The sequence below is a fragment of the Nematostella vectensis genome, chromosome 11 (assembly GCF_932526225.1).
Source record: "Nematostella vectensis chromosome 11, jaNemVect1.1, whole genome shotgun sequence".
In the NCBI taxonomy this organism is placed as follows: Eukaryota; Metazoa; Cnidaria; class Anthozoa; order Actiniaria; family Edwardsiidae; genus Nematostella; species Nematostella vectensis.
In genome coordinates, this window is record NC_064044.1 from 5,530,541 (window position 1) to 5,558,000 (window position 27,460).

Sequence of the window (27,460 nt, forward strand, 5' to 3'; positions counted from 1 at the left end):
ACCGTAATGTATGCAGCGCGAATAGTTCCGCTATTCAATACCGGAGTGTATAAAAAGCCCAGTGTTGACTTCACGAATTGTATCTACAAGGCTTTGGCTTACTCCATCTGCAGAGTCTCCATATCGACAATAGTGAAACAAAACGTCTTTTAAGAAAGCTTTGCGTACAAAGATGCAGTTGGTGCTTGGCTTGCTTGCCCTGTCTTGTGCAGCGGGCCTGCAGTCTGCTGAAGGTAGTGTGCAGTCTTTACATTTCTTAAGTTTCTCCTGGATAGTTTAAATCTTTCTAAACCGTTGCCAAATTGCACCTCGGCCTTCACGCGCGGCCACAGAAAAATATTCCGTGCCAACGGAAAAAAATACCGTGGCCACGAGAAATAAATCCGTGTCAACCGAAAAAAAAACCTTTCAACGCCCGTGCCCACAAGTTAGAAAACCTAAATTTACGTTTTCCCGTGGACGGCCACATATTCGAAAAGAAAACCTTTCCGGATAACCCGAAATAAGAGCGGGCTAGCAGGCTACTTTTAGTAAAAAAAGGATAACAAGTATACAACAGGACTGTTACATTGTTACAAGTGAGTCATGTAATTTTTGTGAGGTATGTCATTCTTTGGAATCTAGCGAGGTATTTTCTATTTCATTCTTTGGCAGGTGCAAAGTACGATGTGCTATCCTGCAATTCCTTCAACTTAGCGAATAACCAATACGAACAAAATGCAGACCACGGCTCATGGCCAGCCAGCGGCTTCTGTCGTGCAATTCGTAACCAGATCCTCCCTGACGGCGCACACTATTCCTACGAGGCTTCGGTGTCGCTGTATAACGCGAGGGGGAGGGGCGGGGTGAATTTTGGTCATCTTGGATTGGCTTACAATGCGCTGGATGCGAACAACTTCGATTTCGTATACTTTCGGTAAGTGCATCTTTATATACCCATTTAAAAAAATTGGTAATGATTAGTGCAAACGGCAAATGTCGATTGGAGTTGGAGTTCCACTACTTCTAAGTACTATGTCTTATATGGTATCATATTATATATATATATATTTTTATTATATTTAAAGGCAATGGATTTATAGCTCTTGCATAGCTAGAGTTTTTTTCAGTCGTGGAACTGCCATTTGCCATTCGCCGGTTGCACTGACAACGTTTTTCTAATTAGATTCATGTGCAGATTATTGATATTGCAAACTGTTTACTTTGATTGTATTTTTAAATATGATGGCATGTTTCGTTATTATAATATCTTTGATAATTATTGTGCTGGTGATAAAGGGAAATTATTTTGTTAAAAGAGCAACAAAATATTAAAGAATGATAGCTCAGTGCCAGCTTAAATAATCTATACTTTTCGATTTTTTAATCGTTCCAGTCCTCACTCCTCTGGGGGCTGCTTCCAAACTGGTTACGTCATCAACGGAATCCCAACATTCCCCGCGGACTCAGTATCCAGTGCTTGCCCAAGCGGACCTCCGAGGGGTGGAGCATGGTTCCAGGCAAAGGTTCTCGTCCAGGGTACCAAAGCTCGCATATTCCTGGACAACAAGCTAATCCGAGAAGTTTCTACCCATTACCGACCATATGGACGCGCAGGCGTCATCGTCGCGAACGGTTACAAAAATGTTATCTACTTTAAAAACTTCGAGATAAAAGGCATCTCAAAATCCTACCCCTTCCCGGCGAGGTCTTGTATGGCGACACACACTCTTCCTGGATATTACTTGCTGGACGCGGACCATGGCTCCTGGCCGCGAAGCGGGTTTTGCAGAACATTACTTAAACCTGCTTTACCTGGTTCCTCTTATCGGGTGTCGGCGAAGTTCTTGAATCTGATCGGGCGTGACGGTGTTAATTTTGGACATCTTGGACTGATGTTCAATGCAAAGGACATTAACAATTTCGATTTCGTCTATTTTAGGTAAGTCGAGACGGCGATGCGCTTTTATTGATAAAGATATTTAAAATATCTCGCATGATAGCAGCATTTCAACAAAACATTTTTTATGTCAAGCAAATTATTGGACATTTCATGTGCATAATTTTTACTTTCAGTTTGCACTCACAGACTTGATGAGTTAAATTTATTTCAAAATGGTCGCCTGCAATGTTACGTGAATGGGAATTCTCGACGTACACATTTTTTGGTAAAAAAAAAGGAAACAATGATTTTAGCGAACTCCAAAAAATATTATCTTATGTCAACACTTGTCTCCTTTTTAAATTCTGACGATAACAATCATCTACTCATCTTCAGGCCACACTCTGCTGGGGGCTGCTATCAAACAGGACATGTCGTCAACGGGGTCCCTAATCTTAGTGGTGCTTCCTCAGGGCCATGCTCTGGTGGCCCCCCATCAGGCGGAAAATGGTTCAGCGCGCATGTTGACGTCATCGGAACACGCGGCAAAATCTTCCTCGGAGAGATCCTGGTAGCGACTATCACAACCCATTTTCCCGCCAAACTACAAGGCGGTGTCATCGTTGCCAATGGTTACAAAAATGTCATATACTTTAAAGAGTATAAAATGAAGAAGCTGTCGGATGGGCTCCCATTCCCTTCACGGTCTTGTCGAGCCACGTTACGAGGGCCTGGGTACTATGAGCTGGATGCTGCGCATGGCACGTGGCCTGCTAGCGGGTTCTGCAGAGTGCTCATGCCAAAAAGTCTTCATACTAAAGAGTACAGTGTGTCTGTTGACTTGTATAACGTGGTTGGCTGGAAAGGCGTTAACTCTGGGCACTTGGGTCTCATGTATAACGCCAAAGACATTAACAACTTTGAATTTGTGTATTTCAGGTGAGTGCGACAAATTTGTTTTACTCCATTTTCACGTGCGCATCACATGCCCAATACAGAACAATTACGTGATTATCACATGATAGAATAACCATAGCCAGTATGAAGCGCGCTGGCAGTTGCCTCGTTCTATAGCAAGATCGTGAATAAAAAACTCTGTCTCACTTCGCACTCGGGCTTTTACACCTACAATGCCTTTGCCTTGTTACACCTTTTGATTAGAGCTCACAAAATGGTTATGGATGCATCACATTGTTGATATAGTCGAATGAGCCCCTCTGACAACACTTATGTCAAACGCAATAACCACTTTCCTCCCCACGTGCTTGTTACCCTTTTACACGTGATGATCACGTGTACTCTCTTATCTCAGACCCCATTGGGTGGCCGGTTGCTACCAGACCGGATATGTGAAGAATGGGGTTCCTGTGTTTGACAATCTCGCAGTTAACCGCCCGTGTGTTAATGGACCACCAAAAGGACAGACTTGGTTTACTGCAAAGGTAAGTACACTTGTGTGTCATGCAACTATGCCACTACATTGTGATATTTAGGAAATATGTGGTCGGATCCCCTAATACTTTCCTTAGAAACCGCTGCTGATAAGGGTAGGATAACATTCTTGAAAGTCATTTGGGGCTTAAATCAGGGGCGTAGGCAGGGCAAAGGGGGCCCGGGCCCCCCTTCTCAGGCCCGAACCCAGGGGGGGGTGCAAGGGGTGCGAACGCATTCCATCCCCATCCCCTCCCCTCCCCACACAACAGCCGAAGGTCCACTTTGGGTTATCAATAGACGTGCTATCTGTAGACAACACTTAAAGCATAAGCTTGATCACTCTCGTAGCCAAATCCGACAATAAACTTTCTGTGGATATACTGCAAAGGTATATAAAATTGCTTTTTGTGTCCTCCCCCCCCTCCCCCCGGAAGGGAAAAACTAGGTCCATTTTTTTTTTTCGGATTTCGCACCCCCCAAAGAAAAATCCTGGGTACGGGCCTGCTTTTAGCAGCCAAAAATACAGTTAATGTATGAAACATTATCTAAAACACAAGAGACAATGCCTTGAAAAGGCCTTTTGGGCCCACTCCTGTTAAAAATCCTGGCTACGCCGCTGAAAATGCTTTCACACTAAGCGCAAAATTTATCAGGTGTGAAGCCTTTAAATGGGGAATGGAATTGCTTTCACGTATCGCTAAAGCCTTGATATAATTCGTTTCAGGTCAGTGTTGAAGGAGCATCGGTAAAAATCTACAGAGATAATGTATATCTCAGCTCAGTCCCTACGCGCTTCCCTCCCACACCAAAAGGTGGTGTCATTGTCGCCAATGGTTACCAGAACGTCATCTACTACAGAGACTTCAGACTCCGCCCACTCAACCAGCCAATACCGTTCCTTACCACTCAGTGTATTAGTGCAGCTCGAAAAGGCAGCGGTTATACACTTTATGGTACAAACGGCGCATGGCCTGGGAGCGGGTTCTGCCGTGCGCTGTACGACGAGGTAATTGCAGGCTCAAGTTATACAATATCTGCTGATTTCTACAACGTTCGCGGAAGGTCTAGTAGCCAGTTTTCTGGAGTTGGACATCTTGGAATAATGTTCAACGCAAAGGACCTGAACAATTTCGACTTCATTTACTTCAGGTAAGGCCTATTTACCGGTCCAAAAAGTGGTTGTCTTATTTCAACTCCTGTCACTGAAATTTTCATGGCTAATGTTATAACAAAACTCACTCCTTTCTTATTGTTTATCATTGAAAATACAGTGATTTATTCGCATGGAAACTTCAAAATAACAATCTAGGAATAAAGTATGATATGCTTTAGATATTTGATTTAAAATATCTTGATTACTTACTTGAATTAGCCGATGGAAATGGATGCTTTGTGTGAATCGACATTGAGCGGGATCCTAAAATAGCGGCGTGGAGCCATTTAAGCCAGCCAGTAACTTTTGCGGTAGATCTTTGTATCCCTTGGTTCAAGAAAGAGATCATCCTAGATAGTCGCAGTCTTGAATCATACTAACTTGTGTGTCTTCATTGTGTGTTCCAGACCCCACTGGGTCAACGGCTGCGTACAACCCGGATATGTCCAGACCAATGTCGTCCACACTACGTCCACGTTCCCATGCTCTAACGGCCCTCCCGCCACAGGAACCTGGTTCAACATCAACGTTGTCGTGACCGGAAGTCAGGCTCGTGTCTATAGAGACGAAGTTCTCGTGCGCACCATTTCCGGTCACTTTTCCGCTCTTGCAAGTGGTGGCGTGGTCGTTGCCAATGGTTATGACAACGTTATTGAATTCAAGAATTTTAATGTCGTGAAAAACTAGGCATGCAGTTGTAATGGTACTTGGCCCTAGCCTTTAGTACAAATATTAAACAAAAAGAAACCAATCCCGAACGCAGTTTTTTTTATCCATGCACCACCCCTTCACCCCCTTCCCCCCCTTCACAACCTTTCACGCCTTCACCCCCCTTCACCCCCCTTCACCCACCTTCACCCCCTTCCCCCTCTTCACCCTCTTCACCCCGTTCACCCCGTTCACCCCCTCCCCCCCCAGTGAATTCCTCCTCCCTCCACTCAAAAAAAGGGATGTAAGTGCGCTCATCCATATAAAGAATAAACGGTCTTCCAGGAGCATTGAACATGCAATTTTGCGAATTTATTTCTTAATTACCATCATCGTTATCATTTCCTTGATGGTAATTTTTAACGACTCTTGACTAACAAAAGGCATACAATGGCGTAAACTTTTTCCCACGCAAAGGTGAACGTTGACATAAAAATAATAATAACAAATAACGACAGATCTTTAAGTCGTTTAGCACAAGATAAAGTTGATTAAACTAAAATAATTCAGTATCGATCAATATTTTATTAACCTATAAATAAACACAGTCCAAATATAATGATACTATGATTGGGCTTATTATAGCCAAATTGCACTGTAATAAATGTTCTTTACTTCATATTTGGTTGGTGGTAAGGGGCCACAGGGATCCCAAAACAAATAATATTATAACAGCACTTACACGTCACATGAGTTTTAAGGGTTAATTCAAGCCAAAATAAACACAGAAATGGCTGTACTCCTCACGACAGAGAACGACTAAAAAAAATTGTCGACCTAGTGAGTTCAAAGTATTCTACATTTGATATACACCTTTTGCTTATCATTAACGAGAAATACGCATTCATTTTAGCCAAAATTTCAAACATTGACGCCGATGTACTGTCATTTAAGCGATAGTAAAATCATTTGAACTAATATATAGATTTAGGCACTGCCTAAAAGCGGAGCCAGCATTGAACACCTTCTGTGTTGACTGATTGAGGTATTTTTTGGGGATCTAGGATCCTGCTCTTTACTGAGATTTATATATTGTACCAACCAAATGGATCCAGGCCTTATTTAATAATTTAAATTATGCAGTACATCAAAGTTAAAAAAAACACAATTCCTGGTGTGAATATAGCTGTCAAAGTTGTCAAGAGTCTAATGGTAAATTCTTATGTCCAATCATAGAAGTTTATAAATATATTTTTTTTATTAAAAACAATACTCCAACAAGCTTTGCCCTTGTGCAGAATAGGTCATGGATGTAACAGCATTCCACAGATTTGAAATAATATATTCAGACTGTTTAGATGCTATACTGTACTTCTTATGTATTGATTTAGTGGCGATTCTCTCCTTCATTGGACCGAATATTCAGAAAAATGTCTGGAAATTAAAATAAAAAAATATATCTCCTTTCATGCATTACACATTGGTGCACCCACCATTTACCATATAGTGGCCTTGTTGTTGGTGGCCTACTCCAAAATGAACGCAATGAAGAAAAAACAGATTGATTTTGGAAGCAAATCCTAAAAAAAAAAAAAAAAAAAAAAATCTAAGGCATCACTGACAGTGCTAAAATGCTAACTTCTAATTTCAAACCAAACCCTTTCATTGATCTATGTTTGGGGTAGAGAGGAAGGAAAGAATATCAATTGACTAAAAAATAGTTGACGGGGGAGGAGATATAAAGGGAATTGACTCAACTTGAAAGGTTTGCTGAAAAAAATATAGCAAATTAGTGTGTGACATCCGTAGTCAGTAGAAACATTATAAAATAATTTGATTGAGCATTTCTTGACATTTCCCCTTTCCCATTATCTTAACCCTTTCATCACCACAGGCCTCTAAAGAGGCCATATCTATGCTATCCAAGCTATGTGAACAGAATTTTATTATTGAAAAAGAACAAGGTTGTTGCTTAAGTGTTATAAAGTTTAAGTATCTTGCCCTAAAAAAACTCTTTCCTTAATAAAAGTTTCATTAATGTACATTTGTAAAGCTACATTCTGACAAGCTTTGTCCTTGCGAAGAACAAGTAATGGATGAAACAGTATTTCAAAGATAGAATATAGTGTCAGACACAATTTTAGATAAGATGCAATACTGAAGTTTTAATGTACCATTTTAAGTGGTGATTTTCCATCCCCATGGGAATTAATATCTACAAAAATATACATCCAGTAATGCATTATATTTTGGTGTTTTTAGAAACCCTGGATCCAACCATTCCAATGAAATAAATCTAAACCTTTAAAATAAATGTAATGGAAAAGGAAAGGAAATCCTAAAAAGAAGATATAAGTGAAAGTACTAAATGAAAATTTCTAATTTAAAAATCAAATCTGTTTATTAATTTATTTTTGGTGTAGAGGGGAAATAGCAAAGAGCATCAATTGCATAAAAATAGTCAACAGGCAGAAGGATAGGAAGAAATATGACTCTTCTTTAAATGTTTGAAAAGAAAATATAATAACAATAATGTGATAATTATATTCAGTAGTTTCCTAAAATATCCCCTTTCCCATTATCTTTATGTTAATAGAAAACTGTTTTCGTTACAGATTTATTATTTAAAAAGCAAAATTATGTTTTTAGTTTTATATAATATAAGTATCTTGTTCTAAAAAAACTATTGAGTGTGTACTGCTGAATCACATAGGTAATGCCCTAGTCATTTGAGCCCCTTCCCTTATGGTCCTGGGGAAGTCAGGGGTTAATGTGGGGTTTTAGATTACTTTTTAATCAGAATATATCAAGAGGGGTGGTGGTATTGACTGTTTTTGACTCTTAACTTGGAAACAGGCTTTTATTAAAGTCTAATCCCCCACCCTTTCCTGGGACCATGTGTGTGGGGGTATCAAATGACTAGTGAATAAGAACTCCCTACTGTCTTTCAGACATGTCTTTCAAGACATGGTTTTCAATTCTCATGTCTTCCAGTCTTTAGCATTCATCTTGGCCCTCAGGTAGTCCCTGGTTCATAAAAGAGTAACATTTCTTCAAAAACAATCTTTTCATCAAGACATTTATAATCCGACTAATTTCCACAAATATTTGAAAAAATTATAATAAACACATGAGATGTAAGATTCAGACAATAACAATACATATTGGCAACAGGGGTTAAATTTTGTTTTGTTTTTATCCTCGGTAAGGAAAATTTCTCTTGTAAGTTGAAAAAGTTGCTGTATTTTCTAAGGATATGTATCTTCTTAGGACTAAGAGCACAGGATATAAAGACAAGAACGGTCTTCTTTACCAGTATATGACAAATGCAACACGATATTGGTTAGCCTTTATGAAATATTTCAACAAGAATAAAGATAGAACAAAGAATGTCAAAACAAAAGGTGTTAACTTTTCCCTTGCTCTGTGCTTGTATTTAGCCGCCATGAGTGAGGCCTGGGAGTCGCGCGGCTGACTGACTGGCTGACTGACTGGCTGGCTGGCTGGTGAGTGACACCACAGGGTACCCGCGCAATGACCACAAAACCAAGTCGCATAGTTATACCATATTTCTATACCTATGGAGCTCCGCGCGCGGCCTACGGCCGCGCCGGCTCCGCTATAAAATGGCTAAAGATGTCCATAGCTTACTGAAACTTTTCAGAACACGCATTCTTTCCTCTTGTCACCCTCTCAGTTATAAAAAGGGTTTGTGTCTAGAGAGATGGCCTACGCCCGTTGAGAACAAATCCCTCACTTGCCACGTTCTAAGCCGAGATCCGCAACTCATTCTAGATACGGTTTTTTTTTTGGTTAACTTCTGCGCCTTTTATCCAGCTTTTGTAGGCCTCCTGTATTTAACATCCCCGTAGTTTTAGTACTAGATATATATCATCAAATTCCAGTGGCCGCTTTCTGATTCGCTGTGCTGGTGTTCGCAAGGAAAATAGAATCTTGTCTTTTGGAGCGCGAAAAGAGAGACTAGTACATCAGCTCAGCGAAATATAAAAAGAGGCCTCTAATAGCAAGGAAATAATCAAACTGACCAAGTACAATTGCAAACCCTTTGTATAGTAATGATAATATTTTAGATCTTTGTACATTTATATTTTAATTATGAAAAAGTAATGTTTAGAATATAGTTATTGCCTTGACATTTGTGCATTGCATATGCGCTTGAACATATTGTATGATTCTTAAAACACTCCTTCAAATCATCCTGTGTTGTTTGATTGTTTCGGAGCTAGCCTTTTCGGGTTCCCTGTGGTTGCGTGTAACTGCTGCAGAGACTGCGTGATGGCCTCCTACACCGTCCGTTTTCGGACCCAACATCTGTTGATCAGTTTTATTTTTTTTCGTTTGTGACAATTTTGTTTTGGTTTTTGTTTATCTTTAAAACTATTTTAAAACCCCATATCAAACATATTCCCCACGGATAGTGTCCTTCGTATAAGGCATTGCCTTATATGGGCATTGATGCCCATATTTAGAAGAGCTAAAGTTTTTCCGCTCCCTTATCTCCAAAAAACATCGTGAAAAATGCTGATTCCTTTCAATTTAAGACTCGAGGCAAAAGTGTGTCAAAAAAACTTTATCGCTTGGTCAAATCTTTATCACACAAGTCTTGAAAAGCCCTTAGACCCAGGCCTCCAAGAGATTGGCCGAGCGAGATTTAAGGTCACCCAAATATTGATATGTAAGCGGTTTAGAGTTTCTCTAGAGGAAATAAACCCCTTCCTGGGCCACAATTCCCCTAACAAACACACACAAGGCTAATAAGGCAATGTTAATAGCTTTATTGAGAAAACATTCTATATTTCATTTTCCCGAAGGATCAAGAGAGAATGACCCATATCCCGGTTCACCTGTGGTGAACGTTCTAAAATGCAGAATAAAATTGCGCTCATAGCAACAACCTTATTATTGCTATTGATCATTAGCGTAATTCTCTTCCTAATAATTCATTAATTCTTATATACACTAAAATTTAAGAACTTCGTTAAGAACATATTTAGCCTATATTCAGCATATTTAATATAGCCACCAGGATTTTACCTACCGGGACCGGAATTTTGCGAAAATAACGGCCGGAAAACGAGAATCGGGCCTCCCTACATGACCCCGTAGAAAGGAAGTCGAGAATAAATGCTTTCCAACGTAACAACGTGCAGTTGGAAAGCGTTTTTGTTACGGTTCTGAGTATGTGTTATCACATTACGTGATCTTTTGTTTAAATATAACAACAACTTTTTATTTTGTAAGATTACGTAACTACTTTAGCACTACATATCGTATATATACGATAGAGATATGATAATTATTTCATCTCGCATGTTGGACGCTAGTACCACTGTGTAACCAAACTTCATGGTATATAATATTAATGACTTAATTCTCGAGGCTATATAATCAACGCATTCGGTCGAGGAATACGTTCCCGGGTTTTTTGCCTATAGAGTTTTATCCGGGTTTTCGTATCGGGCGTGTGATTTTGAAGTTGTATTTTCATAAGATTATTGATATTTTTGAATTGTGTAATTGCACTTGCACTTAAGTAATATGTTAGGTATTATAATTTTTAAGTTAAGAATATTTTCTGCATTGTATTTATATACCACGTTTGATTTCTAATAAAATGTGAAGTGGTACCAGTTCGTAGCAAGGAAGTCGAGAATAGCGCTTTACAGCAAGACTCACCTCTTACCTGTCAACAAGTGTTAGTAAGACGTCACGATTTGCGCATGCGTGCTTTTCGTCCTTTGTATAAACTTGACATTTCGAGATAAACATAAATACCACACTCGAATAAATGGACGGGCCTTTGTAAGTGAGTAATCATAGGCGATTTGTCCGTCTCTGATGCTTCTATTTGATTTGATTCAAGAAAATGTTTTTAGATAATGAATTTTTTTAACACATTCGTTCGGTCTTGGGGAGGGAGAGCTGGCTTTGCTGAGTAAAAGAAATGTTCATGTACGACAAGCTGCAATTGTATTGGCAAATGAACAATATTCACACCTCGACACAAAGAACGAGAAGAATAGAGACAAAAGAACTCCTTTGTAGAACAAAGATATTAGGAGACAAAGCAGTTGCGTAATTACTCCTTAATACGAAGGTCGAATACGTGACACAATTCTCACGAGTGCTATTTGAGAAGTTGTAAACTATCCGACACTGCATCCATTGTGTCATCGCATAAGATTGGGGATAAATTTGGCGGTTCAACAATGGTCTCCAAGCAATGGTCGCTGTGCGAATTGTACCAGGGTGGGAGGGAGGGTAGTTGTAATGCCACCTTACCCCACCCCGCCACCTCAGCTTCACACTGTGTTAATTTATTCATGGTTGTAGATCTTATAAGCGCTGACCGTAATGTATGCAGCGCGAATAGTTCCGCTATTCAATACCGGAGTGTATAAAAAGCCCAGTGTTGACTTCACGAATTGTATCTACAAGGCTTTGGCTTACTCCATCTGCAGAGTCTCCATATCGACAATAGAGAAACAAAACGTCTTTTAAGAAAGCTTCGGGTACAAAGATGCAGTTGGTGCTTGGCTTGCTTGCCCTGTCTTGTGCGGCGGGCCTGCAGTTTGCTGAAGGTAGTGTACAGTCTTTACATTTCTTAAGTTTCTCCTGGATAGTTTAAATCTTTCTTGCATAGCTTTATAACGTGAGGTCTTAAGACATCATATATGCTAGTCGGCTCTTATTCGGACTTATTTGGAAATGATTTGTTTTCGAGTGGGAATTCTTTTTATTTGGATCACGAAGAAATGATACATTTTCTCGCACCGTTGCCCAATTGCACCTCGGCCTTCACGCGCGGCCACAAAAAAAATATTCCGTGCCAACGGAAAAAAATACCGTGGCCACGAGAAATAAATCCGTGTCAACCGAAAAAAAAAACCTTTCAACGCCCGTGCCCACAAGTTAGAAGACTTAAATTTACGTTTTCCCGTGGACGGCCACATATTCGAAAAGAAAACCTTTCCGAATAACCCGAAATAAGAGCGGGCTAGCAGGCTACTTTTAGTAAAAAAAAGGATAACAAGTATACAACAGGACTGTTACATTGTTACAAGTGAGTCATGTAATTTTTGTGAGGTATGTCATTCTTTGGAATCTAACGAGGTATTTTCTATTTCATTCTTTGGCAGGTGCAAAGTACGATGTGCTATCCTGCAATTCCTTCAACTTAGCGAATAACCAATACGAACAAAATGCAGACCACGGCTCATGGCCAGCCAGCGGCTTCTGTCGTGCAATTCGTAACCAGATCCTCCCTGTCGGCGCACACTATTCCTATGAGGCTTCGGTGTCGCTGTATAACGTGAGGGGGAGGGGCGGGGTGAATTTTGGTAATCTTGGATTGGCTTACAATGCGCTGGATGCGAACAACTTCGATTTCGTGTACTTTCGGTAAGTGCATCTTTATATACCTATTTAAAAAAATTGGTAATGATTAGTGCAAACGGCAAATCTCGATTGGAGTTGCAGTTCCACTACTTCTAAGTACTATGTCTTATATGTTATCATATTATATATATATTTTTTTATTATATTTAAAGGCAATGGATTTATAGCTAGAGTTTTTTTCAGTCGTGGAACTGCCATTTGCCATTCGCCGGTTGCACTGACAACGTTTTTCTAATAAGATTCATGTGCAGATTATTGATATTGCAAACTGTTTACTTGATTGTATTTTTTGCTGATTTTTAAATATGATGGCATGTTTCGTTACTATAAAATCTTTGATAATTATTGTGCTGGTGATAAAGGGAAATTATTTTGTCAAAAGAGCAACAAAATATTAAAGAATAATAGCTCAGTGCCAGCTTAAATAATCGATGCTTTTCGATTTTTTAATCGTTCCAGTCCTCACTCCTCTGGGGGCTGCTTCCAAACTGGTTACGTCATCAACGGAATCCCAACATTCCCCGCGGACTCAGTATCCAGTGCTTGCCCAAGCGGACCTCCGAGGGGTGGAGCATGGTTCCAGGCAAAGGTTCTCGTCCAGGGTACCAAAGCTCGCATATTCCTGGACAACAAACTAATCCGAGAAGTTTCTACCCATTACCGACCATATGGACGCGCAGGCGTCATCGTCGCGAACGGTTACAAAAATGTTATCTACTTTAAAAACTTCGAGATAAAAGGCATCTCGAAATCCTACTCCTTCCCGGCGAGGTCTTGTATGGCGACACACACTCTTCCTGGATATTACTTGCTGGACGCGGACCATGGCTCCTGGCCGCGAAGCGGGTTTTGCAGAACATTACTTAAACCTGCTTTACCCGGTTCCTCTTATCGGGTGTCGGCGAAGTTATTGAATCTGATCGGGCGTGACGGTAATAATTTTGGACATCTTGGACTGATGTTCAATTCAAAGGACATTAACAATTTCGATTTCGTCTATTTTAGGTAAGTCGAGACGGCGATGCGCTTTTATTGATAAAGATATTTAAAATATCTTGCACTCACAGACTTGATGAGTTAAATTTATTTCAAAATGGTCGCCTGCAATGTTACGGGAATGGGAATTCTCGACGTACACAGTTTTTGGTAAAAAAAAGGAAACAATGATTTTAGCGAACTCCAAAAAATATTATCTTATGTCAACACTTGTCTCCTTTTAAAATTCTGACTATAATAATCATCTACTCATCTTTAGGCCACACTCTGCTGGGGGCTGCTATCAAACAGGATATGTCGTCAACGGGGTCCCTAATTTTAGTGGTGCTTCCTCAGGGCCTTGCTCTGGTGGCCCCCCATTAGGCGGAAAATGGTTCAGCGCGCATGTTGACGTCATCGGAACACGCGGCAAAATCTTCCTCGGAGAGATCCTGGTAGCGACTATCACAACCCATTTTCCCGCCAAACTACAAGGCGGTGTCATCGTTGCCAATGGTTACAAAAATGTCATATACTTCAAAGAGTATAAAATGAAGAAGCTGTCGGATGGGCTCCCATTCCCTTCACGGTCTTGTCGAGCCACGTTACGAGGGCTTGGGTACTATGAGCTGGATGCTGCGCATGGAACGTGGCCTGCTAGCGGGTTCTGCAGAGTGCTCATGCCAAAAAGTCTTCATACTAAAGAGTACAGTGTGTCTGTTGACTTGTATAACGTGGTTGGCTGGAAAGGCGTTAACTCTGGGCACTTGGGTCTCATGTATAACGCCAAAGACATTAACAACTTTGAATTTGTGTATTTCAGGTGAGTGCGACAAATTTGTTTTACTCCATTTTCACGTGCGCATCACATGCCCAATACAGAACAATTACGTGATTATCACATGATAGAATAACCATAGCCAGTATGAAGCGCGCTGGCAGTTGCCTCGTTCTATAGCAAGATCGTGAATAAAAAACTCTGTCTCACTTCGCACTCGGGCTTTTACACCTACAATGCCTTTGCCTTGTTACACCTTTTGATTAGAGCTCACAAAATGGTTATGGATGCATCACATTGTTGATATAGTCGAATGAGCCCCTCTGACAACACTTATGTCAAACGCAATAACCACTTCCCTCCCCACGTGCTTGTCACCCTTTTACACGTGATGCTCACGTGTACTCTCTTATCTCAGACCCCATTGGGTGGCCGGTTGCTACCAGACCGGATATGTGAAGAATGGGGTTCCTGTGTTTGACAATCTCGCAGTTAACCGCCCGTGTGTTAATGGACCACCAAAAGGACAGACTTGGTTTACTGCAAAGGTAAATACACTTGTGTGTCATGCAACTATGCCACTACATTGTGATATTTAGGAAATATGTGGTCGGATCCCCTAATACTTTCCTTAGAAACCGCTGCTGATAAGGGTAGGATAACATTCTTGAAAGTCATTTGGGGCTTAAATCAGGGGCGTAGGCAGGGCCAAGGGGGCCCGGGCCCCCCTTCTCAGGCCCGAACCCAGGGGGGGTGCAAGGGGTGCGAACGCATTCCATCCCCTCCCCTCCCCACACAACAGCCGAAGGTCCACTTTGGGTTATCAATAGACGTGCTATCTGTAGACAACACTTAAAGCATAAGCTTGATCACTCTCGTAGCCAAATCCGACAATAAACTTTCTGTGGATATACTGCAAAGGTATATAAAATTGCTTTTTGTGTCCTCCCCCCCTCCCCCCGGAAGGGAAAAACTAGGTCCATTTTTTTTTCGGATTTCGCACCCCCAAAGAAAAATCCTGGGTACGGGCCTGCTTCTAGCAGCCAAAAATACAGTTAATGTATGAAACATTATCTAAAACACAAGAGACAATGCCTTGAAAAGGCCTTTTGGGCCCACTCCTGTTAAAAATCCTGGCTACGCCGCTGAAAATGCTTTCACACTAAGCGCAAAATTTTATCAGGTGTGAAGCCTTTAAATGGGGAATGGAATTGCTTTCACGTATCGCTAGAGCCTTGATATAATTCGTTTCAGGTCAGTGTTGAAGGAGCATCGGTAAAAATCTACAGAGATAATGTATATCTCAGCTCAGTCCCTACGCGCTTCACTCCCACACCAAAAGGTGGTGTCATTGTCGCCAATGGTTACCAGAACGTCATCTACTACAGAGACTTCAGGCTCCGCCCACTCAACCAGCCAATACCGTTCCTTACCACTCAGTGCATTAGTGCAGCTCAGAAAGGCAGCGGTTATACACTTCATGGTAATAAACGGCGCATGGCCTGGGAGCGGGTTCTGCCGTGCGCTGTACGACGAGGTAATTGCAGGCTCAGGTTATACAATCTCTGCTGATTTCTACAACGTTCGCGGAAGGTCTAGTAGCCAGTCTTCTGGAGTTGGACATCTTGGAATAATGTTCAACGCAAAGGACCTGAACAATTTCGACTTCATTTACTTCAGGTAAGGCCTATTTACCGGTTCAAAAAGTGGTTACAATTCTTATTTCAACTCCTGTCACTGAAATTTTTATGGCTAATGTTATAACAAAACTCACTCCTTTGTTATTGTTTATCATTGAAAATACAGTGATTTATTCGCATGGAAATTTCAAAATAACAATCTAGGAATAAAGTATGATATGCTTTAGATATTTGATTTATCTTGATTACTTGCTTGAATTAGCCGATGGAAATGGATGCTTTGTGTGAACCGACATTGAGCGGGATCCTAAAATAGCGGCGTGGAGCCATTTATGCCAGCCAGTAACTTTTGCGGTAGATCTTTGTATCCCTTGGTTCAAGAAAGAGATCATCCTAGATAGTCGCAGTCTTGAATCATACTAACTTGTGTGTCTTCATTATGTGTTCCAGGCCCCACTGGGCCAACGGCTGCGTACAACCCGGATATGTCCAGACCAATGTCGTCCACACTACGTCCACGTTCCCATGCTCTAACGGCCCTCCAGCCACAGGAACCTGGTTCAACATCAAAGTTGTCGTGGCCGGAAGTCAGGCTCGTGTCTATAGAGACGGAGTTCTCGTGCGCACCATTTCCGGTCACTTTTCCGCTCTCGCAAGTGGTGGCGTGGTCGTTGCCAATGGTTATGACAACGTTATTGAATTCAAGAATTTTAATGTCGTGAAAAACTAGGCATGCAGTTGTAATGGTACTTGGCCCTAGCCTTTAGTACAAATATTAAACAAAAGAAACCAATCCCGAACGCTGTTTTTCTTATCCATGCAACACCTCTTCCCCCTTCCCCCTTCCCCCTCCCCCCCAGTAACTCCGAGGAAGGTGAATTCCTCCTCCCTCCACTCAAAAAAGGGATGTAAGTGCGCTCATCCATATAAAGAATAAACGGTCTTCCAGGAGCATTGAACATGCAATTTTGCGAATTTATTTCTTGATTACCATCATCTTTATCATTTCCTTGATGGTAATTTTTAACGACTCTTGACTAACAAAAGGCTTACAATGGCGTAAACGTTTTCCTACACAAAGGTGAACGTTGACATAAAAATAATAATAACAAATAAAGACAGATCTTTAAGCCGTTTAGCAAAAGATAAAGTTGATTAAACTAAAATAATTCAGTATCGATCAATATTTTATTAACCCATGAATTAACACAGCCCAAATATACTGATGCTATGATTGGGCTTATTATATGCAAATTGCACTGTAATAAATGTTCTTTACTTCATAATTTGGTTGGTGGTAAGGGGCCACAGGGATCCCAAAACAAATAATATTATAACAGCACTTACACGTCACATGATTTTTAAGGGTTAATTCAAGCCAAAATAAACACAGAAATGGCTGTACTCCTCACGACAGAGAACGACTAAAAAAATTGTCGACCTAGTGAGTTCAAAGTATTCTATATTTGATATATTTTATGCGTTTTGCGAATTTGCACCCAGTCAACCATGATAAGTGCAACTTTCACGGCTGGTCGCTTTGTGGCTTATTTAGCTTAAATTCTATTGTTTTATTAAGAACCTTGTTTATATGAAAGCCCAAAGATTTCACCATATTTTAGAAACATGCTAAGAACATGTCGAGGATCAGATAGCAGTAAAACATTAATTTAATAATGATGCATTCTAAAACGTAGAATCAAGTTATGTTCATGATGACAATCTATCGATCACTCGTGTAATTGTGTTTGTAGTACTTTGAGTTTTCTATTCTTATATACTCAGAACACTGAAACCTAGCCGCGCGCCTCTTTTAAATATTATACGATCGAAATGCATGTCATACGCTGTGCTTGTTGTAAAAGTTTATGTCCTGCCACGCCCAGTTTTTGTCATAACTGTATCCATGGAAACAGCAATTTTTGAAGTAAAAATCTAAATTCTGCTTCAAATTTCAATAAAATTAAGAACGAGTAAGACTATCAGACATGTTTTGTGAAAACGATAAAAAATGACCATGCCTGTCCCCCCCCAACAAAGTCAGGGGGGCACCTATAAGTAGAGTTTGTATCCCCGAAACACGCCACTTATTTAGAATCAGTATACGGGCGAGTTGAAGTAGATATGTAACTTTGATTTGAAGAAATTAGGTTTTTCATTGGAGGAAGAGGGTTTTCCCCGCAACGAAAAGCAAAATCTAAAAAAATTACCAAATTATTAATTATGAATTTTTAAATGGATGGAAAAGCCTTCTTATTTCCTCCAGAAACCATGACGCTTGTTATATATCAATTCCAGCTTTTATGTTTAAATTCAAGCTGTTTATTTATTTTTTTTTTTTTTTTGGCTTTGAGGCACTAAAGTCATCATAGAGAAACTAAAAAAAAACGGATGTGTTGCGATAAAAAAAATGTTTGGGAAAATCTTAGGACCGTCCCTATTTATGACAGGGTAGTTTTAAGAGTATCTATTTTTGACCCCTGATCCTCCTTTAATACATCAAGCAGTAGCGGATCTAGGGGAGGGTTTAGGGGGTTTACCCCCCCCCCCCCCCCCCCTTTGGGCTGCCAGAAAGCTACTATTCATGAATGAATTGAATACAAGTTACCAGAGCTGTCAACTCTGTCACAAGATTTTGGACCTCATCATAAACCAGTTTTTGTGAGAATGTTCATACATTCTCTGTATTCATCCGCATTGCCTGTCTTGTTTTTTTTTTTTTCACATATTAGCTGTATTTCATCCGATTTTACAAGATTTCTGTCCAAGTTGGGTTGACAGCTATGATATATGTACTAGAAATAAAACCAAAAGTGATTTTTAATTCATTTCAATGAATGATTGGTCAAATTCTAACAAAGATTAGCAAGGCTTAAATGAATTACTTTGGAGAAAGAAATAGAGAACTGGTTTCATAAAACCTTAAAGAAATTGAGAGCTGGTCTCCGAAAACCCTGAGTATTAGTAATTTGTGAAAAACAACATATATTCGATAAACACTTGAAATTTGAATCGACCATTCTTGAATTCCGTTTTGATTTAAAAAAAAAAGGTGCACATACATATTAGGACCTTGAGGATCTGTTATTACCTAAAAAAATATGCCTTGTTTTTATACCACCTACAATGTTTTCAATAACCCTGGGTACCTCAATGTTTTCTTACAAACCTTAAAAAAAACTTTTTTTTTTACTCATGTCACAATTTAATGTGGTCCAAAAGTAAAATTCAGGTTTCATAAAAAAGGCAAGACTCGACAAGACAGCTTTTTTGTAGAGGAGCAATTTCTCAAAAGCAATAGTTTTTTTCCCTCTGCAGCTTCTCCTATAAAAGCTCTTTCAACCTCTGGCTCATCAGATCATAGAGCTTATGAGACAGCAAAGTTCATATGTTAATTTTCTGTAATGGGTATCATTTTAGAAAATTCTAGTTGGGACTATTTTTAGTTTTAGGTTTTATGAATTAGGTTTTTGTGGTATAATATTTGTATCCTATTTTTAGTTTTAGGTTTTTTTGAATTAGGTTTTTGTGGTATAATATTTGTATCGTAAGGAAATTACCAGTTTTTATTTTCTTAAATGCTTTTCTCCAAACTTCTTCAGGTTAATCTCAGCCAGAGAATCTGAAATCAACCTGAGACACAAGCTGCTGGCTAAGAGGCATGACCCAGGGCAGGATGTACCTATAAGGCATTGGTATTTAATGTAGGTCACCAAAAATAAACATATATATAGTAACAAAAAGTAAGACAATATTTTAATGGAAAAATTGTTCTAAAAAAATGAACCAGAGTTATAAAAGTAAAAAAAAAAATTTTTTTTTCATGTTAGCCTGACAGGTTCTTGTATAATGTGTGGTTAGTGACAGTTAGGCTATTTAGGTTCATAATTAGTCTCTTGCTATTACAATGACTCATGGTAAAGTAATTGAGGTAGTAATTAATCATAAACAAAAAAAACAGGTCTCCTATATGATCCCTTGAGATCATATTTCAAACTATTTAGAAATAAATTTTCCTATTTTAACCTATTTCAAATTCTAATTTGATAATTTTAGGTTAACAGGTTCATTTTAGGTTCTTATATTTTTTCAAATATGTTGGAGTGCTTTTAATCCACCCTTAGCAAAGTTACATTCTAAAGCACAAGAGGGAAGGTTAATAAAGATATTTTCCAATATTTGAATTGCTTACTTTAAAACTTACAAAAGAGAAAGAAAATGATAAAGAAGTAAAGAAGTAAAAGGAATTTGAACAGTACAGGCAGTGAATGAGTACTTTTACCTCAAATTCACTATGATAGTGTGATTTGCTAATATACTTTTTAATGTATAGGAATTTGATATGTATTTGTTTATTGTTTTTAATTTTGAAGAGAATAAAATAGCACCCAGTTTTTTGTGAGGAACTTTAATTGATCCTCATTTTAAAATAAATATGACCTCCCTTCACACCTGAAAGCCTTCCCTGTTATTCAAAGCACAAATTAATTTTGCTAATATTGCTGTATCAGTTGTCTATCAAGTATAGTTTAGTTAATTATATCCTTAGTAATGTCAATAAATACTTTTTTTACCTAGAACAAAAAAACATATTTGTTCTAGGTATTCCCAAGGAGGATTGGGAGGACACCTTTTAATGATAATTGCAGTATTTATAGAACATGCAATCTTTATATGTTTTACATATGGTGTCGTTTTTGTGGGTGGTGGAACATGATGCATAATGAAAGTGCAAGGAAGGGGGGTTCTACACAAGTTTATGCTGAAAAAAGTCATGCTGGCTCCGCTTTTAGGCAGTGCCTAAATCTATATATTACGTCTTTCTCCACTCGAATTGATCGCAGAAATGTCTTCTTTCGCTAATCCTCCACAGACAGACGATAAGATATATTCACTAAAGAACTTCTCTTGAATGTGAATAAGTTAAGCTGGTTTTGAAGGTAAATGCCTACACTGGCTTGTCATTTTTCTTCGTATGAAGAGAAGATTTGATGATTTTTCTATCCCAAATAAAAGGTTCCTATCCCAAATAAAATTTTGATAGCAAACTTGAAATTGTCTCGAGCGTGGCAAAATCATTATGGCGGGAAATTGTCAAAACACAGGGAATTTGAAACCGATTTTCCGTAAAGTCAATGATTCTAGATAAAATGGCAAATAAAATGCCGTTTTAGTGTGAAATAACAGTTTTCGATGGTCATTTTACAAATCAACTCATTATTTAGAGCTTTGAAGGTGAGCCGTCCGGTATCGCGGGGTCCGGATCGTAGGATACCGGAACTCAAGAGAGCCAATCAGAGCGCGCGATTTGATGGACACCGGACCCCGAAAAAAACAAAAGGGGCATCTAGCACGCATGACACAACGAACGCTCAAAGGTTAAAACTAGTTTTATTGTTATAAAAAATACTACCATAGCATTATCATAGATGCAGATACAATTATTTAAAATACTAAAAATTGTATTATCTGGTGCAAGTTCCTCACATTCGATCAGATAAATTCTCAACATGAAAAGGAAAAATCGAACTAAGTCCGTAGCAATAACAACATAACAACAGTTAACAATGACCTTAGCTAGAGGATTGTTCAGTTGGCGCGCGCAGTTCCCCTTCCCCTGTTCCCTTTGAAGCCAAAGAGCGGTGTTTCTGTACACAAAGAATCTCCAGATTTTACCCGTTTTTATTTGATATCTATGTATGCCTAGATTTCCTTTGGCAATTCCTGGCAACGCTACAGATGTCTTCACAATAAGAGTGCAATCATAGTCAAAATAGTTGCGCCATAACACAGCATCAAACAAGAAGTCATGCTACGCCATTGATATTAGGACGGCTTAGTACGGGTAAAATGCTTATCCTTCTTCTTAAACAATCATTATATTATGTCGTTCTAATTAGAAATGTCACCTAGGTAACGAATATGACTAAAAAGACGTCATACATGTTTACCAAATGCATACCGCTGACAATGCTGTTTTTCTTGTCAAAAAGGTGTTTTTGCGGTGAATGGTTGAATTCAAAAATAAAAATCACGTCAAAACACATGACTCTATAATTAATTGATTCTAACTAATATCTGTGGTATCTTATGTAGAAAATACTTTAAAAGCATTATCATAAGAAACTAAGAAAAAGTGAGACAAATTAAAATGCATGTGCAAAAAGGAAACCCCACTATATCAGATATAATACTTGTCTGGCCTGGGAGCTGGTAAAAAGCTAGACGCCGCAACGAGGCTAAGAACATGGCGGAAAAGTACTGTCACAGCCTCGGCCCCCACACGGAACACCACTTACACATGCCCTAGCCGCAAGCAAGTATATATTTGTCTATTCTACAAAGATTTCGGTAAACAATTCGAAAAATCTTCTTCTTCACTTAACCTTCAACTGTTACCAGCCTCCTGGCAACCTTAAACAGTTGAAAATAATTCAAAGCCGGAAAGGCTTAACAGCAGTTGAGGCACATACGACGGCCATCCGACTTCAGCGCGAACTTGGCTCCGGAGAGTGGCTTTCGGCAGCGTGGGTTCTGGCACACGAAGCACTCATTGTGGTAGAGTTTTTCGTCGTACTTGACGAACTCCACATTGGCTTCCAAAGACTGATGACACATGTTGCAGCGCTTGGCGTAACGATCATGATAGCAGTCGTCACATACCCACGAGCCCTCGTGCTCAGTGAAAGTCTTTCCGGCCAGCGGTTTCCTGTAAAATTGGTCAACGTTACTGACGACAATTTTTGGCTAAAGTTTACGTAGGAAGCACCTGCGGTATAGCAACCTTAAAAAATGGCAATAATTCTACAGCTTAAATAATATATTAGTTTCCTTATATGGAGGTGACCGCGTTTACAAAAACGACAATTTTTGGCTAAATTTTCTTGATATGGTCACACGTTTTGGATGAGTAAAATAAATAATCACGGAGTTATAGTTAATTAAATGCTTTGTGAGGCTCTTTGAAAACAGAGTTTTTTGGTCACAAAGGAAGGATGGGATAACAGCTGGTGTTTATTTCTCAGGGCCGTATCAAGAGGGGGGGAAACTTTAGTCACATACCCTCCCCCCCCGCCCACACACACACACACCTTCTCAGAAATTATAATTATATGTTTCTGTATCATGTCCCCTCCCCAATATTTCAAGGCAGCTCTGTTTCTATTCACAATTAAATAAGCCTTATTATTGCAAGGGATTTTTAGGGAATTGTATTGAGGGCAGTATTTTTTCAGGAGTAGAAAATTCATATCCCAATTTTGTGCTCTGCCGGACCATAGTTATGTTTGTAGCCGAACCGCAGTTCTTCTGACTTAATCACCAGTTTTCCCCGTACTTTATATCTTAGTATCTTACTTAGTATCCGTACTTATAACTTAGTATCCCGTTACCTGCATCGGGAGCAGACGAAACAATCACTATGGTAGGTTCCCTCATCTCGCGTCACAAACTTCACGGTCCCCTCAATGTACTGACGACAGGCCACACAGCGCTTGGCATAGTGAATACGGTTACACTACTTTGCCGAATACCTAAGTATCTTCCTTAGTATCCGTACTTATAACTTAGTATCCCGTTACCTGCATCGGGAGCAGACGAAACAATCACTATGGTAGGTTCCCTCATCTCGCGTCACAAACTTCACGGTCCCCTCAATGTACTGACGACAGGCCACACAGCGCTTGGCATAGTGAATACGGTTACAGTCTTTGCAAACCTGGAAGATGTGAAATTCTTTGAATACTTTGAGTTGGGACTATGTTGCATGTATATTGCATGAGTGTTACCGGTGTATTGTGTTACGTGTTGCACCCATGTAATATTCTTTTATGAATACGGTTACAGTCTTTGCAAACCTGAGAGTTGCGAAATTCTTTAAATACTTTGAGTTGCGTCTACATTGCATGTATATTGCAAGAGTGTTGCCCGCGTTTTGTGTTGCGTGTTGCGCCCAGTGTATAAACCATGTCTGTATTTATCTAGCTGTTTTGTGCTGTGGGTATGTTGCATGCACATTGCCCCCAGTGTTGCCGGCGTGTTGCACCCCTCTTACCTTCCTATCATCTCTCATCTGGAAGGTTTTTCCCGCGAGTGGCGTGCGGCAGTGGAAACACACAAAGCACTCGCTGTGGTGGGGCTTGTTTTGATAGCGCACCACTGATGATGTGATGGTCTTGAAGCAACTGTTGCAGATCTACAATAAAATACCGGAAATTGGTGTTGACTTACCACAAAGTAGTGGGCAGCCTGTGGTAGGCCTTCGAATAGACTTTTTCCTGGCTAGAAATATAATACTTGGGAGGCCTATGTTTTTACAAGGCTTTTCGGGCAAATTCTGGCGGGAATGCTATTGTTTAGCCTCCTCCGCAGGCATCTCTTCTCTCCGGAAAGAAAAAGCGCTTTTTTTTATGCGGGGTTTCTGTGGCGAATAGAGGAGAAAAATAAATCACAAACACAGGTATCCCGAATCTGAATAAAGGCCATTACAGAGTAGAGTTGCCTGCGGAGGAGGCTAGCTATTGTTGCTGTCTTGTGTGTTTTACTTGTTTTGGCGGGAAGAAGAACGCGCAAACCTGTTTGAGCCTCTCTTTGGTGTAAAGCCTCAGGCCTCCCAAGTTTTGTATTTCTAACCGCGAAAAAGTCCTTGCCGCCCTTGTTTATTGTTGTTCATCTTATTTCGCTTGATTTCACAGAAGGCTTAGATCACACGTTCCAGAGCTCGCGGGACTCGCTAATGGACCCAAACTTCTAGAAAGTTACTCAGGAACGTAAAGAGGGCCAACAGGCTTGGCCCTTGACCCTTAATTTGAATTTCACGTCAACTACGACTACCATTATCATCGGTTCTGGGTTAAATATTTAATTGCCAAAATGTTTGGTTTTGTGTTATGCCGAAATTTAAGAAGTAAATCAATGGATTAATATTAATGGATGGAATAAGTAAACAAATAAATATATATATATATAATTAAAATATAAATGTATGTCATTAGGTCTTCTTTTGTTGATCGGACTAGTCTTTTATCTTTTAATCGACTCTTCTTCACTTCAAAACAGAACAAAATCCCAGAAAAACAACCAGCAAAGATTACAAAACGAGCTACATGTCCTATAATTTATGCCCCGCTTTGGCGTTTTCCACCTTCTTTCTTCTACTTCTCAGAATCTTGATAAACTTTATCACATCACGGAAGCGTTGTGTACTACAAAAGGGGCGGTTGGATGAATTTATGCTTCGTTCGTGTTCAAAAGGTAATCTTACTTAGCTATCGTCTTCTAGGGGCCCCATAATTGATTGTCTCGCGAATTTCGCGTGGGCCAACGCACGTCGTAAATTCAAAACAATCCTAGTTCGACATGAAATACATTTAAGTGCGTATGTCATCCGAGCGGCACAACGCCAACTTTAAGTGGAGAAAACAGGTCCAATATATTTAAGCCGTATTCAAATATTTCTAATCACTTCATCTTCAGAGGCTATGCAGTTTGTCATGAAATCGTATGAAATGTTTATCGCACATGACATCGCACATGGCATCAAAAATGATTGGAAAGCAAAAGGAAATAAAAAGAAATGTAAATGATTTTCAAAATAAAATTAACGTTTATGATTAGTCAATAATGGCTGATTTTAATTAAAAACCTTCAAAGTGAGCAAACTTCCGAGGACTCTCACGCACGATTAGCAATCCGAATGGTTTTTGTTTAGCGTCAGTTAACCATCATAAGACATTCCAAACGGCACACCTTTTAACTTAACCAAACCATTCATATGAAAGAAAAAAAAACGAGGAAAATTGATAACGTATATATAACGTGTATATAATAATATGATATCACGCATTTTTAACACCAACATTGAAAAATGTCACTGAAAATAGATTGTGTCTCAGAATAATCGATTGATGACTGAAATTAACAAATAACCGCACGAAAAACTACGATTTCGAGTATCGAAGTTTATAAAAGAAATTACTTATTTCCTTCCAGATATCACACATTTTGGGGTGTTTTTAGGTAAAGGTCACAGACCTTTGTTAGTTTACGGTATTAAGTTTGCATGAAAATTTTCAATGAAATCAATACTCTAGCCTTCAGCTTAGCAGTTTTGGTTTTCAATAATGGTATGATATTAATCAATCAAAATAGTGATGGTCGGAACCGATGCGATGGCATCGGAGTCAAAGGATATGTCCCTTCGAATAAGATAGCAGTGGCTTGGTAATTCTAGAATTTATCGCAGGGTGTGTGCCCGTCAAAATACTTATTTACACTGTAAACAGTCTCACGTTTCTTTCCAAAATCTTAATCGGCAAAGTATTTTCATACTTACATTTCAAGCCGTAATAGCCGTTTTGGCAGTAGAAAATATATTTTGGAAATTTGTTACACCCTCTAAGGGTATAAAATCTTCCATATTAAATAATTGGATAATATTTGCGCTTTAATTATGTTCATTGTTATAAATGTATTATCCATGGCACCTTAAGCTCCTGTAATCACGAACAAGCTAAACTTTCGCCAGAATTACGAATAAACTACAACAATTTATTATGCGGTGAACCTATAGTATGAATAATCGCATACGTTATTTCGAGGAGTGGTAATGCTTGGAAAGGCTTTGGTTAGAATAAACCTTCTATTCTGCAGCTGGTTTCTACCATAGTACCTTCCTCTTCTTTAGATAAAAAATAGCAAACACCAGTGCACCGCTTGACGGTAGTTAATTACAGTGTTAAGTATATTTTACCCTCAGCGGAAATTTCTAAGCGTGTTCTAGGCTTAGTACTAAATTATATCTACGGAAAATGCATCTGAATACAAAAAAAAAAATCAATAAATAGTGTAAATAAGTACATCTACTGGCGACCGTCTGAGGATATAACTGAATTATAACATATAAATTTACCTCTCCAGACATGGTGACGGAATTTGAAAGAGTTTTCAAGATTGTAAAGGAATCGCGGCTCCAACACACCTCCTCGGCCAAGCGGGTTTACACTAAACTGATTCAGGGCTATTTGGACGAAAATAAATGTATCGCCAGCCTCGATTTCAGGCCCTTGCTCTAAGGTGTGACCGTATAGCCCGAGAAGCCAAGCATCTTTGAAATTCCATGGCATCTGATTGGCTCTCTAAATTCAACCCACGCCAAGAGTTATTGACTTGCGAAAAAGATTAAATTTTGCAGTGAGATCTCTTTGAGGAGATAAATATCTGTCAGGTATTTGAGCAGATTTCAGGTCTCATTTTTTTTCTCAGGAAAGGTGACTATTTCCTGGTGATTGTCAGTTGAATGTGGCATAGAATATTCTCGCGACAGACTTGCCAGAGAGCTAGGCAATGGTCGCGTTGAATAATGACTTTTCGGAACGTCTAGACACAAGAAACTAAACACGCAACGGGGTTCACAGTAGCGTGACACGTAGGGCTTATCCACCACCATCATCACCCCTCATCTACCATCATCTACCCTCACACACAATCATCAGCCATCATCAACCCTCATCCACCATCATAAGCCATCATCAACCCTCATCCACCATCATCAG

At 39.5% G+C, this 27,460-nt stretch overlaps 2 protein-coding genes across 3 annotated transcripts; one reads left to right on the top strand and one right to left on the bottom strand.

Annotated features, from left to right (window-relative positions):
* The first annotated feature begins 18 nt into the window (after positions 1–18).
* LOC125573704 (uncharacterized skeletal organic matrix protein 7-like) lies at positions 19–16,701 on the top strand. Of its 2 annotated transcripts, none has more exons than XM_048734407.1 (7): positions 19–233; positions 655–916; positions 1,376–1,921; positions 13,771–14,313; positions 14,687–14,816; positions 15,523–15,948; positions 16,359–16,701. In XM_048734407.1, the coding sequence occupies exons 1-6, from the start codon at positions 173–175 to the stop codon at positions 15,838–15,840; spliced, it is 1,860 nt and encodes a 619-aa protein (XP_048590364.1). In that variant the 5' UTR covers positions 19–172; the 3' UTR covers positions 15,841–15,948; positions 16,359–16,701. The 2 variants fall into 2 exon arrangements, with proteins under 2 accessions (XP_048590364.1, XP_048590365.1); XM_048734408.1 differs by lacking the exons at positions 19–233; positions 655–916; positions 1,376–1,921 and adding exons at positions 11,515–11,698; positions 12,257–12,518; positions 12,975–13,520.
* A 4,579-nt stretch (positions 16,702–21,280) lies between these two features.
* Positions 21,281–27,238, bottom strand: LOC5505441 (four and a half LIM domains protein 2). Its single transcript, XM_001626241.3, has 4 exons — positions 26,818–27,238; positions 23,962–24,102; positions 23,489–23,625; positions 21,281–22,617 (listed from the first exon to the last, which is right to left on the bottom strand). Exons 1-4 carry the CDS (start codon positions 26,827–26,829, stop codon positions 22,359–22,361), a joined length of 549 nt encoding a protein of 182 aa, XP_001626291.2. The 5' UTR covers positions 26,830–27,238; the 3' UTR covers positions 21,281–22,358.
* Between the last annotated feature and the right edge of the window lie 222 nt (positions 27,239–27,460).